This window comes from Tinamus guttatus, unplaced genomic scaffold (genome assembly GCF_059628265.1).
Source record: "Tinamus guttatus ecotype Peru unplaced genomic scaffold, ASM5962826v1 Tinamus_guttatus_pri_ptg000343l, whole genome shotgun sequence".
NCBI classification, from domain to species: Eukaryota; Metazoa; Chordata; class Aves; order Tinamiformes; family Tinamidae; genus Tinamus; species Tinamus guttatus.
In genome coordinates this window covers 913,753-932,029 of record NW_028288877.1, presented here as the reverse complement: position 1 = coordinate 932,029, position 18,277 = coordinate 913,753, and the positions used below count along the sequence as shown (strand labels likewise).

At 40.8% G+C, this 18,277-nt stretch overlaps 1 protein-coding gene across 1 annotated transcript in view; it reads right to left on the bottom strand.

Annotated features, from left to right (window-relative positions):
* The window catches only part of CPA6 (carboxypeptidase A6), a 45,269-nt gene extending 27,385 nt beyond the window's left edge, over positions 1–17,884 (bottom strand). The window contains exons 1-3 of the mRNA XM_088529741.1: positions 17,754–17,884; positions 12,456–12,531; positions 140–264 (exon numbers count right to left, since the gene is read on the bottom strand). Coding sequence (XP_088385867.1) covers positions 140–264; positions 12,456–12,531; positions 17,754–17,884 — 332 coding nt within the window. The remainder of the gene's footprint in view (positions 1–139; positions 265–12,455; positions 12,532–17,753) is intronic.
* Between the last annotated feature and the right edge of the window lie 393 nt (positions 17,885–18,277).

The following is an 18,277-nucleotide window of genomic DNA, read 5'->3' as shown; positions in this document are numbered from 1 at the left end:
CTGTTTTTCCATTAAAATGGTCATTTTCTTGAGGAAGTCTAGCTCTCAGACACTCTAATTGCTATGGGGAACATACTTTCTGCCACTCAGTGTGGCAAACACAGACCTGTGACGCCCAGAAAATGCAACATGAGCTTACGTGTAGGGGATGTTGGCCTGCTGGAGGGAGGACAGCAGAAGCTGGGACGTGTTGTGTGGTACTCGCAGGTCGGTGACCGTTCCTTCGGCAATGTACGAGGTGCTGCTGGGCTGCCACAGGTCCACCTGTAGTGCAGGAACCAACCTGTAATTCATATGTATTCAGTGTAGGTGGGGAAATGCAGGAGATGGCATGCTTGAAGTTATGTAGGCATACACCGTAGGCATGGTATAGACAATAAAAGCTAGGCTGGTCCGACTGATCCTCTCCGGGAATGGAGCCAGCTTTGAGGAACAACTGCTACCAGGTTATTAGAATTCACATGGGCGCTCTGCCAATGGGAAAAAGTAATGGTCCCAGGAGCACCTCTCCTCAGAGAGCCCAGAAAGAGACTTCATGCCAGCTCCATGCCAGCTTCATGCCTCTCGTCAGGAATCTACGCATTCCTTATATTTTGACTTCTGTGGAGCCCACAAATCTTTTTGTTTTTTTATTTGACAAGGTGTCTTTTGTTTGTAGTATGGCAATAAAACAACAAAAAATTGAAGAGAGGTAGAAAGTGTAGCATAAAGCTGTGTTGCTTGCAAAGCGTCCCCAAAGTCCTGCACTTTAGAAATGCATCAGAGCTCAGTAACAGATGGTGACTAATACTTTAAAGAAAGCAGTGATCTAACCTATAATTTTATATGAAATGACAGAACAACAGGGTTAGCATATGGAAATAATTACAATCTTGTAACTACATGTTATTTACTGAATAATAGTGCAACTATTAAGTGTTATCTATAGCTTAGCATACTTAAGGGATGCTTTTTTACTTTCTTTGGTTGCCAAATTGGAAATACACTTGGAAATTTTAGACCAGAGCCTGAATTTCTAAAAAGGTGAGACAGTCTGCAACAGGGATTTGAAACTCAGGGTATTCTGCACCTGTAGCAAAATGGTCTGTTACTGTTTTGATGTGCCAAAAATAGATGCACAGACTCTTAAATAGAAGTGTGAATAGCTCCTACTCAGCCACTGTTAATCCTGCAGAGGGAACACATGCTAAGAAACCTCTTCCCAGACCTGCTGGGTAGGCATGGGAGTCTATGAAAACAATGTCAGCAAAAACTTCTGTGTTAGTATGAAAAATGTGTGCATCAAGATCCATGAAGCCTTAGAAATGATAATGCCTGAGGGCAGAATATAAAGGGAGAAGTTTAGTAAGGACTTAGTATGTCCTAGCATTTCCTTGATAAATATCCCTCAAAGGTTGCTATAATCAGCTGTACTGGACTACACTGACAGAAGTCATAGGTACAGCTAAGTGTCCCATGTTCTACTTCCTTTCCAGGTTTCAATGAAGGTTTCTATCATCTTGATTTTAGAAGCTCCTTTAAAAGTCTCTTTTGGTGTGCCACATAAACTATTTTGAAATATCTAAAGCATTTCATCTGATCTTACTATGAACCATTCTGCATGGGGGGTTTTGTTCCAACTATTACTCAAATGGATTTGAGTAACAACATTCTGATCACTAGGAAGGCCTCTGATGCTGAACACGCTGCTGCTTCTTCAAGCAGTAGTGACTTCGGGCCAGTTAATGTCTGCTACCTTGAAACGAGAGAAGTGAAACACAGGGGTAGCCTCTTCCCTTCCTGCCAAAAGCACTCTCTGCTTCCTGTGGCTGCAATATGGTCCAGGGATCGGGGTGACTGCGGTGGGCGGGCGCGGTGTCTTTTGAAGTCTAACACAGGACTGGCAAAGTTCAGGAGTCTTGTGAAGCTGACAGCAGCTGTGGCAGATGGTCAGTAGACACTGATCTCATGAATGAAATGGTGCTAAATGCAGCTTATAAATAAAGATTATCTCACTATGCTAACACCTTATGTTTGTTAGTGTATCTTCCTAATTTTTAAATTAAAGTGTACCAGAGAAACGCCACCCTTATTCAACACGGTTGATCTCACATATGGTTAATTGGAAATGTGCATTTGATTTATAAGATTTATATTGAAAACTATACTCCTACACAGACTAGATTCATTGCACTTGCAGTAACAACATGCCAACCAACTCAGCTTGAACCATCTTTGTAGCAATAAATTATTATACACAAGCTAAGAGCAAGTAGAGAATAGCCTGGCCAATTGCAATACTTAGTTAGACAAGACCAGAAATAATAACTACAAAAAAGGAAAAAAAATCTATCATTGTGATATACTTAAAACTTGTCTTTTTAAGTCTTCAACTTTTTCTTGACAGACACGCCTTAATTCCTCTGAGGGAATTTTCCATCGTTGGGGAGACTATAAGCTAACCAATATGCACACTCTTCGTTACCGCATCACAGAACTTATTTTCCTTTTTAAGCTATTCTAATTATCCTTCACATTACTGGCTGCAAGGGAATTCCAAACCAGTCTTCCTTTATTTTTGAATTCAGTGGTCTATTGCATACTGGTATCCTGTGAAAACACAATATATCATGACTGGTATTGTCCTGGTAGTGAGACAAAAAAAATTCCATTTTAGAATCACTCCAATTCAGTTTCCTGTTTGGGAAGTTTGGTCTCAGCTGACTCCTGCTTCTTTTCTTTATAATGTAAACCAAGGATTCAATGCTCATCCAACAGACGTTACCTGTGTTGTTCAAAGTACCTCTTGAACGGCTGACTCGATTCTGCTTTCTAAAACATATAATAAGAAACACATTTCTCCAACAGATGTTCTATTTACATCACAGCTTTCAGCTTGTTCTTGGTACGAAACAGAGACGGTGCATGAAATCAGCCAAGGAAAAGATGGATTTCAGGGTAGGCATGTTTGGACTGGGCAAAATGAACCACCCTTTACTCACTGTCAGCTTTAGGAGAGCGCAGCATTGCATCTCCCACAGATAGCAAGGGCTCCACTGTAGTCAGCACTTTTCTTTCGACATTTGTCTGGCAAGCATCCCTAGGATTTCCATGCTGTGCTCCACTGGCTAGCAAGGGGGAGTGATATTAATTGCTCCCCTATTCTCAAGAGTATAAATATATCAGCTCACACTGGGATAGCTTCCAAATAGTAGCAAATCTGTGCTAAATAGTCTTGTCTCTAGCTTTTGACTCAGCATGGTGAAGAGTCAAAATCAGGTAAAGGGATAAACATTAAAAAGGGTATGAGTGCTGAGCTAGAAGAATTCAAAATTTCTTCTGAAATTTAAGGTAGTGCAGATAATTTTACAGTGAGACAAACATTTCATTGCTATAATCCAACATATCACATATATTATGTACCCAAAGTTCTGCTGTCCTGCCAAAACAGAAATGAAAGCATGCGTTTTTTTTCTTCATTAGTTCCATGTTTTGCTACAGCTAGTCCTGTGTTTGTGGAAATAGAGCCCAAGAAGGAAGGAGTCTCCTTATGCTTCCTCAGGACACACTAACCACCACACACATTCTACATTCCTTTTTCACCCAGAGAAATCTTTGGCTTCTTCAAACCCCAGGGCTTAGAACAGCTCACGCTTTGTAATTAAAGCCATTTGCTTTGGCAGTAGCCTTCAGTTGTTCCTCACTACCCTTTCATGATGAGGTGTTTAATTGCTCCTTCCAGTTAGACCAAAAGGAAGATGCTGAGCTCTCATCAGGTGTGAGATCAGTACAGATCAAAGAGCCGATTGACGCTTCTCATTGAAAGTATGATAACTCTACCATATGATAACTCTGCCATAGCATATCCTGTATCCATCCAAAGTTGTTTATAGATTTATCCATGTTATACTTCATACAGATAGCTATTTTTAATGCTTATATAACCTTGTAATTTCGGTTTTTATATTTATTGAGATTTACCCAGCAATACATGCATGGAAGTTGGTCTTGTCTCAACATCACAGTGAACATGGGAACTAATTTCATATTCCTTCGACAAATGTTGTCCACTGTGAAGTTCAGAACATAGTTACTGTTATGACGCCATCAGTTGAAACGCATGGGCATTTAGTCAGTAAGGCAAGCAGTAATGTTCTTTTTTGTAAGCTCTATCAGGATGTGTGGGTTTTGCACTTAGGCATGTTCACATATAGACACATCACCACCCTCTGTGTTGAAACTCATTAGGAATGTTTTCAGTCAGAAATCTGATAGAAGACTGAGGATAGAAGAAGCAGAAACTATTCTATTCTCACCGATATTGCCGAAGGTCTGACTATCAGAGGCTTCCTCATATACAAAATTAATACAGACATATACATGTATATACACAAAGACCCCTCACATGCACAACCATAGTGCTGAATGGGATGACATTTTAGGCTTCTCTTGGCACATTCACAAAGAATGAATAGTGGGGCAATACATATGTTTAGTTCTGAGATAAGAACTTCAGCAGATAATTACTTTTCTGTTTATTTATGCAGGAAAAAAAAGATAAGTCTTTTATCACATTTTATCTTGAATACAAACAGCAGCACCTATCAAAGTGAATGGAGAAAGACTTATTGTTACCCCTCAAAGAAACAGAATGTACTGATTTCTCTGAAAATGTTATATATACGTTTGGTAGCTGGTAACAGCAATATCTTTAGTCCATCTGAGCACTCATCTCAAGCACATTTAGAACATCATGCTCCTTTAAGTTTATAGATGCAACTACTTTCTGTTCTTAGCAATGTTTTGGGTGGGGAAGATAATCTTTTTAGGTTATTTAGGTTTTTTAGGTTTTTAGCCTGAATGTGAAAGACATGGAGAATAGGTCAGAAAACAGGGCAACATTTGTACTGTTGACTCTGACACTAGTGGATAATTAATTATCACTCTGCTGTTGCTCACCTCAAAGCCACAGCTGTGCTTCTTTGGAACGGGTTCACTGCTGCAAATGTTCTCAAGATCAGGATTTTATATCGATTTCCTCAGCACCTGCCCCTGCCAATTAGGGAACTTAATGGACACTCCTAACTGCAAATCTTACTCTTACATGCAGAAGAAAGGTCCAGTCACTAGTAGGAATGGGTTTTCCTGCCCTTTCCGGAAGGACTTGCAAGGTAGACCTAGCTGCTAGTGCAAAGTAATTTAATTTTCCGATTTAGCATTCTAGACATTTAATTGTCTCTACCCTTTTAGTATTAATCTGCTTTTCAGTGAGACTGGTAAGAGTAATTGTGTCAATGAAGGGGGGCCGATGTGCTGCACTGCAGCAGCCGCAATACGGGCTGCAAGGGAATGTGACCAAAGCGTGGCCTGAGGTTCCGCGTCCTGCTGCTCTTTGCGAGACTGTAACTGAGTAATGATCTTGCCCCTCTCCTACAGGGAGTAATTCTGCACTGGGCTCTTCATTGCAGGAAAGGGCTCTTAGACTATTCCTCAGGAGAGCCACCGACTAAAAACTCAAGACACAATTATATGGTAATTGCACATCCATTCCTGCAAGTACAGATGCCACTGAGATAAGTGTATTTGAAAGATGTGAAACAGTCTTAACAGACTCATAATTTTTTTTATTTGTTTCTTATTTTTTATGACTTGGTTCATTTTGTACTTGTTTCCGCACTGGAATGGCAACACAGGGGCCTGATCCTGCTTCCATGAAAAAGAATGCGAGATGTGCTGAGCACTTCATTAAGCTCAGGCTTGGGCTCCCTTCCCATTTGAAGAGGGAGCAGATTGCTTCTGTTGCCAAAGTCCAGTCTTCCTGCACCTTAAGAGAACAACACACCCACCCTGCAGGGGCTCTCTTGTTTCACCTGGCATTTTCCTACTAAAGTTTTCCAGGAACAACTCTCTCCCTCTGAGCCCAAGTGGATTTCTAGACACGTACTTTGCTATATAGATGTGTAACCTCTGATGTGTAACACCCTATGTTCCTTCTGCACCTGAAACTTTCTGCACACATCTAACTTGACCTATTGTATAAGTCAGAGTAAAATCTGGAGTAATGCACAAAGCATCTGACCATATAATATGAGATGTTTACTGCATGTGCTAAGCAAAACACACACAGCCTGGTTACTGGGCTAACCCCTGTCTGCAGGTAGGAATAGCTCCACTTTGGCTCACAGGTTTTCCTACTGCATTTTCAGATAGTCTTTAATCTCTGAAGCTTTTCTTGACAGTTGTCTTTGGAGCCAGTGGAGCCCTTTTCGCTAAAAGCTACTTTCTGACTCTCTGAACTGCAATGACAGGATCCACTTGTGGATGGCAGTGGATAAGCAGTTGCTGCAGAGGTGCGAAAACAAAGCAAAGGGAACGGAGCGGTGCCTTCAAGGCCTGCTAGGCTGGGCTCTCTCAAGTGTCTGGCTCTGCCCAGGAATTTCTTTAGTAAAAGTTACTGCAGGCTGAGTGGCCTAACTCTATTATGCCAGGCATGTTCACAGAGCAACAGCTTCCCTGCTACCTACACAAACAGCCCTGACTTAACTCTGACATATGTGATAAAAATGCTTTCAGACCACTGATGGAATAGAAATGATGATTAAAGGCTAAAATGAAGTAGCACTTCACAAATGATGCTCAGAAAAATAAATTCCAAAGCAGATAAAAAGATGATGAAAGTGGGTCTGAGGAATCCAAACAAATCTGTTCCTCGCAAAGTATTTTGGAATGTGACATTTGTTTCTGCCAGTCAAGTCAAAAGATTTAAAATCATGAAAGGGTTCATAAATCAGTAACAGACTCACTCAAAGGGTCTCCTAGGCAGGAAAGAGCAAGACAATTATTTCAGTGCGATACGAGACAGAGAGAAAATGGATGGACAAGAGGAGCCCTTGGGGGACAGGCAGTATGTAGTTGGGGAGTATTCAGATCACTCTGGCACCCTCATAAATATTCTTTCTTTTCTTTTATTGATCATTGTCACAATTTGCAAATGACCAGTGTGAAAACAGTGAAGCTGAAGGTGCTATCTGTGGTTTTACCCACTCTGTTGGAAATAAATATTTGTATCATTTCCATAAAAAGACTTGATATTTGGTGCCTATGATTACATCAGAGCAGCAGTCACTATAAAAATCATGACAGTGATCACTAATGGGAAATAAAAGGTATGTAATTCCATGAGTTTGCACCTGAGTTGTAAAAGATTTTGCTGCATTTTAGTCTAGCACAGCCTATTGCAAACAAGCCTTGACACTGCAATGCAACATTCCTGTTGCCTTACTGGAAAGCTGGAGGAGGAGCTCCACCACACCTATCCCGTCATACCCCCCTCGTCCGTACCCATGAGACAGGAGATGCTGCTGGCTGCTGGCACGCTGCCGTGCGCAAGGCAGCGCTCCTGACTGCTGCTGCTGTTGTCACGTGGCGAGAAGCAGGGTCTGGCATCGGCTGCCTCGGAAGACAGGATGCCTTTGGGTTCCCTTCTTACAGCCTCAGGCCGGGCTGTTGACTCCTTCGTCGGCAACCTTTGCGCATGTGGCAGCGCATGGAGACCAGGAGCTCTCAAAGAGTTTGCTCTGGAGTGAGGGCCGCGCTGTGGCACTGAGCCCAAGCAGAGGAGTTGCCCCATGAGGCACGAGACAGCAGCGCCGGCTGAGCCATCCGCCGCGGCCTTGCAGGCTAAGATGGTGGCAGGCAGGAACCAGTGAATCCTTCCTGCTCGGTTATCGTGAATGAACTTACTGGTTGGGTACATGCACGTTCAAGCAACTTTACAGAACTTCCAGAAGGAAAACAAACAAACAAACAAACAAACAAAAAAAACCAAAAAAAAAAACATTTCCAGCTATTTTCCAAGGCTGGTTATTCTTCCTGGCAATCCATTTCTATGAGTTATGTTCATCCCATCAGGGAAAAAAGCAACACAGTGTCGCCTGCAAGTTAATCGAACTGCCCAATGAAAGCATCGATTTATAATAATGATTAATAACAAAGAGCTGTTGGCAATGGAGCTATAGGGCAAAACCAATTTGTGGAAATTACTCAGCAAGTGATTATGACTAATGGGAATTGCCTTTGAGCGATTCATGAAGCAAAAGCTAAATGTGTGGAATGAAAGATTCATTACACATTATTCATTCAGTAACGACAGTGGCATTTGTACTGTAGCACTCTCTATGCTTCGGGCAGGTTTCAGGGTTTAGTTTTGGCCCTCAAATGGAGTGCCAAACTCAGATTTTAAAAAAGCAGGTATCTGTCCTAGGGAGCTTCAGCTACTAAGTTTAAAATGGCTGAAGTGATTCCATCTTCTGTAAATATGTGTGAGTTAGCCTTACAGCTCAGGTATGGATAGCAGAGTCGTTCTGACTGAGATGACCAGGTTTCCATGTGGACTAAAGCGCTGCGGTGTTAACACATCCAGCCTCCTGAGTGAGCTTTGCAGACACGCTGCGTCTAGACTGTCATTCCTGTCCAGGCTAATTAGCAAGGGCATTTCCTGAGTTACCTGAAATGCATTAGGGCATGTAACAAATTCCAGGATCATCTTTCCAGTCATTCTTAGTGTAGGCTTGTGTAAATCCACATTCATGATGGCAATTCAGGCACATTTTTCTGTGACATGTCTGGCAATGGTTCCAGAATGGGAATAGGCAAATTCTCCTTGTCTTTCCTGCTTCCCTGGGGTTTACTTGGTTTCCCCAAATCAAGGGAGGCAAACAACAGCTAGTTTAATTCTTCAGGTATGCAGTATATTGGTACTTTCTCTTACTTTCCTATGTAGATAATCCTTTAAACTTTATGTGGCATGTGTTTTCCTTAAGCTAATCTGTCAGCAATGAGCTCACAAAATTATTACCTATTATAAAAGCTCCCCTAGAAGTAGAAGAGATCTCTATAAGGCCACACACACACACACAAAAGGAAGATAGAGCAGACTTTAAATTATGATAAAATCAGTGGAAAGAACTGTTATTAAGAAACAGGCATATAAAACAAAATAAATAAAAAGACATATTGCGATTCTTTTTAGCAAATGTTAATTTTCCTCCTGTTTGTTCTCCCTTTGTCGAACATAGTAGTCTGTAAGAAGGGGTAGTCTTGCATTTGTTTTTTTAATTTTGCCTGACACTGGAAGACAACGCTCTGCAATGGGATAATCAGATTTTCTTTTACTCCTTCATGCTAAAACCCTTTGGTAGAATCCATTTGGCTGGGCAGAGATAAATTTTCCTTTAAATTCTCTGGATTATGAAAGCTAGGCTAGAGGCAAATGCTAAGTGACATTGCCTTACAAGTGAAGAATTTAAAGGCAGAAAGAAATGGCTGGAATAAACACAGAACAACTCTCTTTAGTGAGAAGCTGAAGGACAGTAAAGCTCCACCAACACAGTAAGGAGGGAGTCTGAGATAAAAGGGGTTTATTTGTTCTCTTCCCCTTGCCAGCCCAGAAAGCAGAGGAAGAGCAATCCACAGGTAGTTTAAGCAGTCTGGTTGCCAGACCAGACCAGACTTGCAGAGCGCTCTGCATTCAGAGGTTGCTTTTTTTCTGCTTTTTAATGTTTCTCTGTGAAGATCTGAAGAAAGAAGAGTACAGATTTGGGGGGAATGATCTGATGGTTGCACTGTTATTCCAGCATTGGGAGGGATGGGCCCCCCGCGTCCCGGCTCCACCGCACATTACTGCTGCGGTTCCGCATGACCTGCCGTTGCCTTTCTGCATGCCACATCACAGTGACAAGCAGCAGACAGATGATCTGTTCTACACAAGGGAATCGTGGAACAAACACACAACCCGATTGTGCAGAATCTAGCCGCAGCTACCCTGTGACCTGCCTCCTGTGTTCACTGACATTTCTCCTTCTGTTCCTGACAGTGGGGGGCAATAGCACCAGACCGTATCATAATCCAGGTTCAGCTGCCATCTTTAAATGGTTTTAAAGAAAGCATTAAGATTCTTGCAGTTAATCCCAAAATACTTTCCCTAAAAAAAAGTAATTTTGTTGTTATTTGATGGTTATTTAGATGGAGATCAGCTATATCTTGAAAGGTTTCTGGTTCCAGCTTCATTTTTCTCTTGAGGAACAGAATATGTAATAAGATAGGTTGCTATTAATTTACCATCTAAACCAAAATGCATTTTAAGGAGATACCTCTTCTGGTTCTCTGCCTCTAAAATGCAAAAACCCTGAAGCCAATACTCGTAGCTATTTGTGTATTACTGCTATAACTTCTGCTCATATCGCTGTTGTTTGTCAGACAACCTGTGTTAAGACAGTGACAGGATTATATCAATACCTTGTTCATACCTGCTTCGCATTATAATTTTTCTTTGCAAACTGTCTTATATTTCCTCCTGAGCAATTATCAGCACAGAGCGTCAAGACTCCTGTTTAAAAAATGGAACCTAAGTCCAGAGACTTGGGTGAATTCAGCCCTGGGGAAAGCTGCATGTGTTGGGGAGGCAGGGGCCAAGGGAGAGCAACACAGAGACATAAAAAGTTGCACTACTCTAAATGGATGGTTCTTTTGAAGTCCTGATGACTTGTGGCCACTGCTGCCTTCTGCTGATATTGTGAGCACAACCTGGCACTTGTGAAAAGTGATCCCTCACGAGCGAAAAATTTTGGGCCTTTTTTTTCTGGAAAAGACAATGGGGAATTTAATTTAAATATATCAATGACTTGGATGTGTTTCTCTCTGTCTGACCCAAGGTGGATGTGTAGATGGGAAGTGACGCAGCTGTGGAGTCCTAAGACCTGAAAAGCAGCAAAACCCACCCTGTTTTCATGAAACTGAGTGTGAACGAAGTGTCAATACTTTTCCTTTTTTTCCTTTTGGTCTTCCCTTCAACATCCCCAGCTTATTACCTCACCAAAACCAACTTTCCAATTAACTAGCCAGATTCCAATGCACTTTGCCAAATTTTTATTATCCTGTCCTCTGAGTTGAAGCATGCAGTTATTAATTCAAATTGCTACTGGTCCCACTTCGATGGAAGTGGGTGAAGAAATCTCCTTTTGGGAGCCTAAGGGAGCTCTGTAATGAGAACCAGTTTCAGGAAGGTGAGCAACCCTTTTGCTTAACAGGGTTTGCAATAAGAAGAGAAGGAAAAACCACATGTGCTCACTCTTTATGTTCCAACATCCAAGGGGAAGAAATTAATGTGAAAAACAGCTTCCATGTGCATTTCTTGGATTTAAGGTTAGATTTTTTTTCCTAATTGTGAGTAAAATGATTATTCTTTTTGGGGCGTTACTTTAATTTCACAATTGAATCAGGTCCAAAGACTCACTGAGACAGTAATAATCACTGCAGAAAAAGATGCATAACAGTATTCTTTAAGAGACTTGGGCATGGCAGTCAAAAGCACTATAATAAATAGTGTTCAGACCCAGCATCTGTTGAACACTGGGATTCCTTATGCAATATAGGCAGAGGCTGGATCTCTGAAGAAAGGGATTCACAAAAGCTAGCACGCTGAGCGGGGAGCTATCTAAACACATCAGTAAGAAATGGAGAGAGCCTCAGCCTTGCTACTTAAAGCTAGTTAGGTATCTATATCTTGACTGCTGGCATATTCTCAGCAGTAAGCAGTCCTGAGATGAGGCATCTAAGGTAGTGCTGTAGTAGTACTTTAATTAAAAAAAAAAAAAGAATATCAGGAAAAATTTATCATAACCAAAAGATAGAATGCTTTTTGTAAAAGTGAAAAGGCTCTTATAAGATCTTTACTATGTTTGATTGGGTGGGTGGACTCAGATCCAATCCGCTTACACCCCAGCTGTTAACAATTGAACTTCTTCATTTTTCCTCTCTGCCTCCTTGAAAACACAATCATTTACATGAGGTTTAAACAAGAGAGACTGAAAGATTCATCCCAGACTACACAATATCTAGGCAGAAGTTGGAGGCAGTGAGCAGCACTGAAGTTTTGTGCATGCTCCCAACATTTTGGTACACTGGCATTCTGCTGTGACATAAAATTGTGTATTCCAGGACTGCCAAAGCTACCAAAATGTCCCTCTCTCTATGCCCAGACAGCAGTCCAGTCAGTTGGACACGAGCGTTCACTGGCCATATGACTTTTAGTTGTTTTGCCTGTGCTGCTTTACCCTCTTTACTGTCATTGGTAAATTTTTGCTAGAAGGAGAAATCAATTCTTCCTTTTCCTGCTTATGTTCGCATCTTGAATAAATTCAGGACTTTAAATAAGCCCATCAGGTAGATAGATAACGCAGAACAGAACTAGGTATGCTAGCAAGAAATATAAGAGTGAAAAAAAGCAAATCTGCAAATGTGGCACCTATATTACCTTCAGGCATTAATTGTTATTGGGAAATTAGGAATTTAATGGGCAAAGGCTGTTTTCCAGAGCATAAAATAGCTTGAAGTAAAATGAAAAAACGAAAGGCATGTCAGTTAACCACTTTGGTCTTCAGCAAAGGACAAAAGAAAGTCAAAAAAATCAGACTCACCTTAATTCTGTTAAATACAGCCTTCAGGATCTGCGTTTCCCTTTCACTGTCAGGAACAATCCGGATGACTTTATCACTGCCAATAACATAGGACATTGAATTGACACTTTAAGTATCCTTGCAGCAACACAGTGCAACAGTAAGTAGGTTCAGATACCTACTCTAACCGTGCACTTTCTCAACATCAGCAAAATGTCAGGTGAACTGGAGATATGCTTCCAAACTTGCTCTCCTGGTTTGCACGCCTCCATAGAAGTGATTTGATTTCACTCTTTAAAGGCAACAGCTTCAGCTTTTCCCCCCACCCTGATTTCTATGTTTCATTAATTACTTCCAATTTAAATCATTCAGACAGATTCATCCATAACAAAATTCTACCTCACACATCTTCCCACAATTTTTTTTTTCAAAAGGGATCATCTGTTTCTGAGAATAAATTAGCTAAAATAAATTGTTTCTATCTTAAAAAAAACATAATAGATTGAAGAGTCTAGTGCTCTAGTGCCTTAAAGAGAGGACTTCAACAGGAAACAAGATGCTGAATAGCTGCATATTCAGTGACCATCATCCATCTCATATGTTATGTGAGGATGTGGATCACAGAAAATACATAGTGTGATCTTGTAACTAAAGTGTCATCATAAACCATACACGGAAGGTATGGAAGTACCTTTTCCCATTCGTCTCCTTTCTATCTTTTCTTTCAGTTTCCCAGCTGTCCCCTTCGGTTTCCTTCTGACTCTGCCCGAGCTCTTCAGTTTCAGTTCCTGCCCAGCTGAGCATGTCCTGCACAGTAGTCCCATACCCCGATACTCTTAAGCCTTTAAGGCTTTAGAGACTTTATGAATTTTTGTATAGCTAAACTAAAAATGTGCCTGCAATAACATGTATCTCAGTCAATTTTGCTTGGCTTCTATCAATGTTAATCGACAGTTTATGCTTAAAAACAAAGATTTCTAAAAGCACGTCTGTTATAATCTGGCTGCTATAAAAATGTATGGGAAATTACTATGTTTCTCAGGCAAATTTAACCTCTTATACAGGAACTTTGACATATGCCTGTTGGAGTACTACAACTATTTCATCTTTTCAAGGAAAATAGATGCTTTTAATTTAGCAGACATACAACAAGAAAATTACTTCACATTACTCATTTCTTTCAGAATATTAAATTGCTATTAAGAAGAAAATTGGAAAATAGAGATAATGATTGCCCAGGACATGTTAAGATGAAAGTTTTGGAAGTATTGGGACAGTGAACACATAAAGAGCAGCTCTTGATGAAGTTAAGCAGGTGTTCAACAGTTGTAACAAGAATTTAGAAGGATCTGATATAACATAGGTGTAGTCTTGAATTTAAACATGTCACTCTAAAATGTCCTAGATTAGCTCAGCAGCTCTGTCCTCTCCAAAGTGATGAAAGATCTGCCTTAAAGCGGAAAACTGTGCTGTGATGGATTGGTCATTTAACACATTGTTGAAAAATACCTTGAGCTGCGGCTGGGCCTGCTCCTTGAGAGTGCAAAAAAAGTTGTCTAGCATAGCTGGTACTGTTGCTATTTTATTAAATGATGGTTAAGTCAGTATGACAAAGGAGTTCATTTCTTTGTGGGTGTAAGAGGCAGAGACACACTGAATTACTGAAAGCTATATGCTAATACCCACCTTTGTTGGCTAGCCAGAGGGGCGATAATCCCTGCAGATTCTGCTTTATGCCTGATATCTGCCAACCAACGAACACAGTCCTCAGCTTCACAGCTTTTTGTAGATAACACCACTAAAAGGCCAAATACTTTAAATGCTATGCAATATCCCATGAATTGAGGAGAGAGAGTCAATAGTCTAGCCAATAGTTAATAGCCACCAAAAAAAACCAAACAGGTCTGGAGTGATGTGATGAGCACATGACAGCTGTCCCCCTAACACACAGAACCAGGCCCTACTCACCCCTAGCTGCAGAGCGAGTGACCAGGTCCACATTTGGGGAAGGCTGGTTCAACTGGGCAAACTGGGTGCCTGAAAACCTCATAACCTCCTCTTGGAGGCAAAGGCTAAATGAATAGGGAGAAAATATCCAATTCCATTTAGTGTGGCTGTCCTCCCTTTTCTCCCTGTGAATGTATCCTAAGTTTTTCCAGCAAGCACAGGCTGAAATGGATGAGTCTTTTCTGTTTCCTTGCTGCCCGTGACAAAGCTTCAGATCAGCACAGCACCATGGGGCCCACAGATCTGTCCATGTTGTTATAATTTGGGAATTCCGTAAACAGCAGAGGTGCTGGAATTGCCTCCAGACCTATGGCAGTGCTCTGCTGATTTATGCATGCAAGGCTATTTTTTTTTAGATATAATGTCATTAATATTTTTCTGATGTCTTTTTTTTACTCTACACAAACAACAAGACTGGATATGTTTTGCAGAAATTAATCTGGGACTTCACATCAACCAAGACATTTATCACCAGCAACTAGACAAATCAAATTTAAGGCTATGATTTAGTGGAATGGTTTGAATTTTGTATAAACACAACTGGAAGTATTTGCAAGCAGCAAGGCACGACCTTTATTAATTTAATTGACCAGACGGGACTAGTGAGCACAGAGGAGAAGCCAGACCCCACAGGGACAGCCCTGGGTCTGAGCAAAATGAACCATCAGCTGCTAACTAATGCAGTGACTTTCTTTTCTTTTACTGACCTCTTATATTTTTAAAAGCATCAAGAATGACACAGTTGCTTTTTAAACACACAGAATGTGATACATGGATCTGGGGAGGATAATGTTATTTACTGCCAATGGGGACTAAAAACTATTGGTTTACTTCTTTGGCTCTTTCCATTTATTTTTTATTTTTTTTAACTTACTTCACAGTTTTACTCATCTATGAACAAACCAGATGGATTCAATGAAACCATTCTGCAGTATATATACAACTTCTCGTGGAAATAGTTCTCTCTCATGAAACTTTTCCACTGAAGTCACATGGCATGAATTTCGTTTATTTAAATTCCTCACTTCTTTGAGGAAAATCCTTCTTATGGTTTTATTTTCCTGCCTCCTGTGAACCTTCATCGGCTCTCTCCTCACTCATGGAATTCAATAAAAGTATGTTTACAAGAGCTTTACAAGCATTTTAAACACAATTTGAGGAATAAGATGTTATTAGTTGGAGGAATAAGATGTTATCAATCAAATATCTCATGAAAAAATCTACAAGAAAAGAAATCTCTACTTACAAGTATCTGTCCCTAATGGCAGAGGAGACATTATTGTTCTTAAGAATAAGTAGCCAAAGCTGCCACACACAACTGTTTAATTAAGGCTTGGGAAGTAGTTACACATGGAAAGAAACATCTGAAAAAATCCACAACATGAAAGCCTCCTTGTCACCAACCAGCACACCATCAGACATCACGTGTGAGGAAAGATTGTCCCATTCCCTTTTCTCTGCTCAACTCCTCTATTAGTCAAAATGGTAAGAAATGTCCCAACTTTAATTCTCCATTTCTCTCTGTTATTCAGAGTTCCAACCATGGATTCATTACTGTTGAAATAAGTACTTACCTAAACAACATCCGGTTCCTTCATCAGACCTGACAGGGGCCTCTAGAAAGGGAGCTTCCTGAACCCTTCTGGACACTTTTTGGAATTGGACGTAGGTATTTTTAAATAGAATTATATACTTTTTTTCTTATTATTGGGTTTTCTTTATTAAAGCAAGAAGCTTATGTTACTATTGGAATAAGGAAGAGCTCGCTCATCTATAACTTTGAATGAAAATGATTTGCTTGAGTAATATAGAGAGAAATGTTGAGGAAGCAAAATGTACTGCACGATACTATTAATATCGCAGAGTTTCTCTGCAAACTGAATGTATATGCAACTTGCCTGCTCATTCCCAGCCATGGCCCATCTGAGTTTCATAAACGCTTTTTAGGGCAGGAAGCATTTCCTGCTTTATGTGTGTAGGAAGTTCTAGGGACTAAACCAAAGCTGTATTATTGAGAATTTGTCCTTGAAACTGCTTAGGTCAGAAACAGGTGGTCTGGAAAGGTGAATGTTTCCAAAAATTCAGATTTTGTTACACTGTTTTAACTAAAGAAGGATTTTTTTTCAAGCAAAGTAGGCCTCTAGTGACTACTGAATATTGCATAAACAGCCTTCTACCTCAAACCCTGAAAGTGGGAGCAAGTTGCTTCAGTGCATAGCTCCATCGCAAGAAAAAAAATAAATAAAAAGCAAAAATATACGGCAATAGGTATCAGCTTGCATCTCCAAGCACTATCTAGTCTTATGCAAACAGAAGAGAGAGAGATGGCCTTTACTTAGGGCAGAGAATAAAATAAAAAGCAACAAGACAAATACAAATCTAAGAAGTAAGGAGAACCAATCAAAGTAGGACAGCAGACTTCAGGGAGATATGGTACTAACTGCATGGGATCAAGATACAAGAAAATTTGAGATGCCTAGTTTGATCCAAGGAGGAGGCTGTAGTAGTCTCCTTGAATTAAAACGTGCAATTACTTATTTCTGTTCGCTTCTTAAGATACATAAGAACACATCTGCATGAAATATCTGATGCCTGTCTAACTTGTCTGTAACTCTTTCAACGACGCACAGTTGCTTTTAAGAAGGCACCATGATCTGTGAGGTATCAGAGGTTACTGAAAGTGTCTGCCATAACTCCTGCCCATTCTTTCTTCCTATGGCTCTGATATTTCTCTGGTTGTGTGGAGAAATGCTCTGCCTCTGCCCTTCGTTAGGACACGATGGGCAGCAGAAGCACCTTTGACTTCTGTGGCATGGTCACGGCAAGCAGAGTGTGAGAGCCAACAAGGGGTCAGAGGCTACCAAGAGCTAGGCTGTGGTGCTCAAGCACATCCAGCATGTCCATTTCGATCATGTCCATTTGTCTCCACCTGCCTCCTCTCAAATAAACAACCCTGTCCTAATTACATTTTTCTCACTGGTTCCTGGTTTGCTACATCCATACCCAAATCTGGTATTTCTAGGTAATTTTGGCCTTATATGGTATTGCTGATACGGTTACTTAGGTACTGTTGGCCCCAATACTCCTCTCCAACTACCTATATAGCTCAACCATTTCCGACATAATTCCCCTTTAAGCATCTGCAAGACCCAGCAGATCTTCACAGTGCTATCTATACTTTTGTAAGCTTCTCATATTACTATGTTACATCCAGCAACTTCTCATATCATGACCTATAGTTTACCCACCTCCTCAACTTAACCTCAGACCAGGGCTTAGCCAGCAGCCTAGTCATTTGCTTGAAGTCCTTACGCTTCTCCATGCTGAAAGTCCACACCGATACCCACAGGGCTGTCTGCGCTCTGTCCCCGGATGTGTTCTTGAAGATACTGCGGGTATCTGCGAAACCACAGAAGGTCAACCTCACCTCGCACCTGAGCCATGCTTGCTTGCAGAGCATGTGGATAATGGGAAAGTTTAGGCATAGAGCAGCACTTTCTGATACTATAAATACAACTTAGCTCCACGTCCCTAAATATGTGGTTGATAGTAGTTTTTAAGATTGTTTGGGTGCTAAAACAATAAATAAATCATGACTTCAAGACTTGCAGATGGCTGTGATAGTGGGAGTAATAAATAGACCACAGATGGGAGGCAGTAAATCCACATTTTACAGAAGTTAAGGAGGAAAATTGTACAACTCTTGTGAAAGTCTTGAAACATTGTGCCTTTGCCCAACAGACTTGGTGCCACAAGCCCTGTAAGAGCTCATTAGTAAGCCTAGAAAGATATCAAACATCCTGTGGTCCATAGGTCTTACCTGCCAAGCCTCTGTG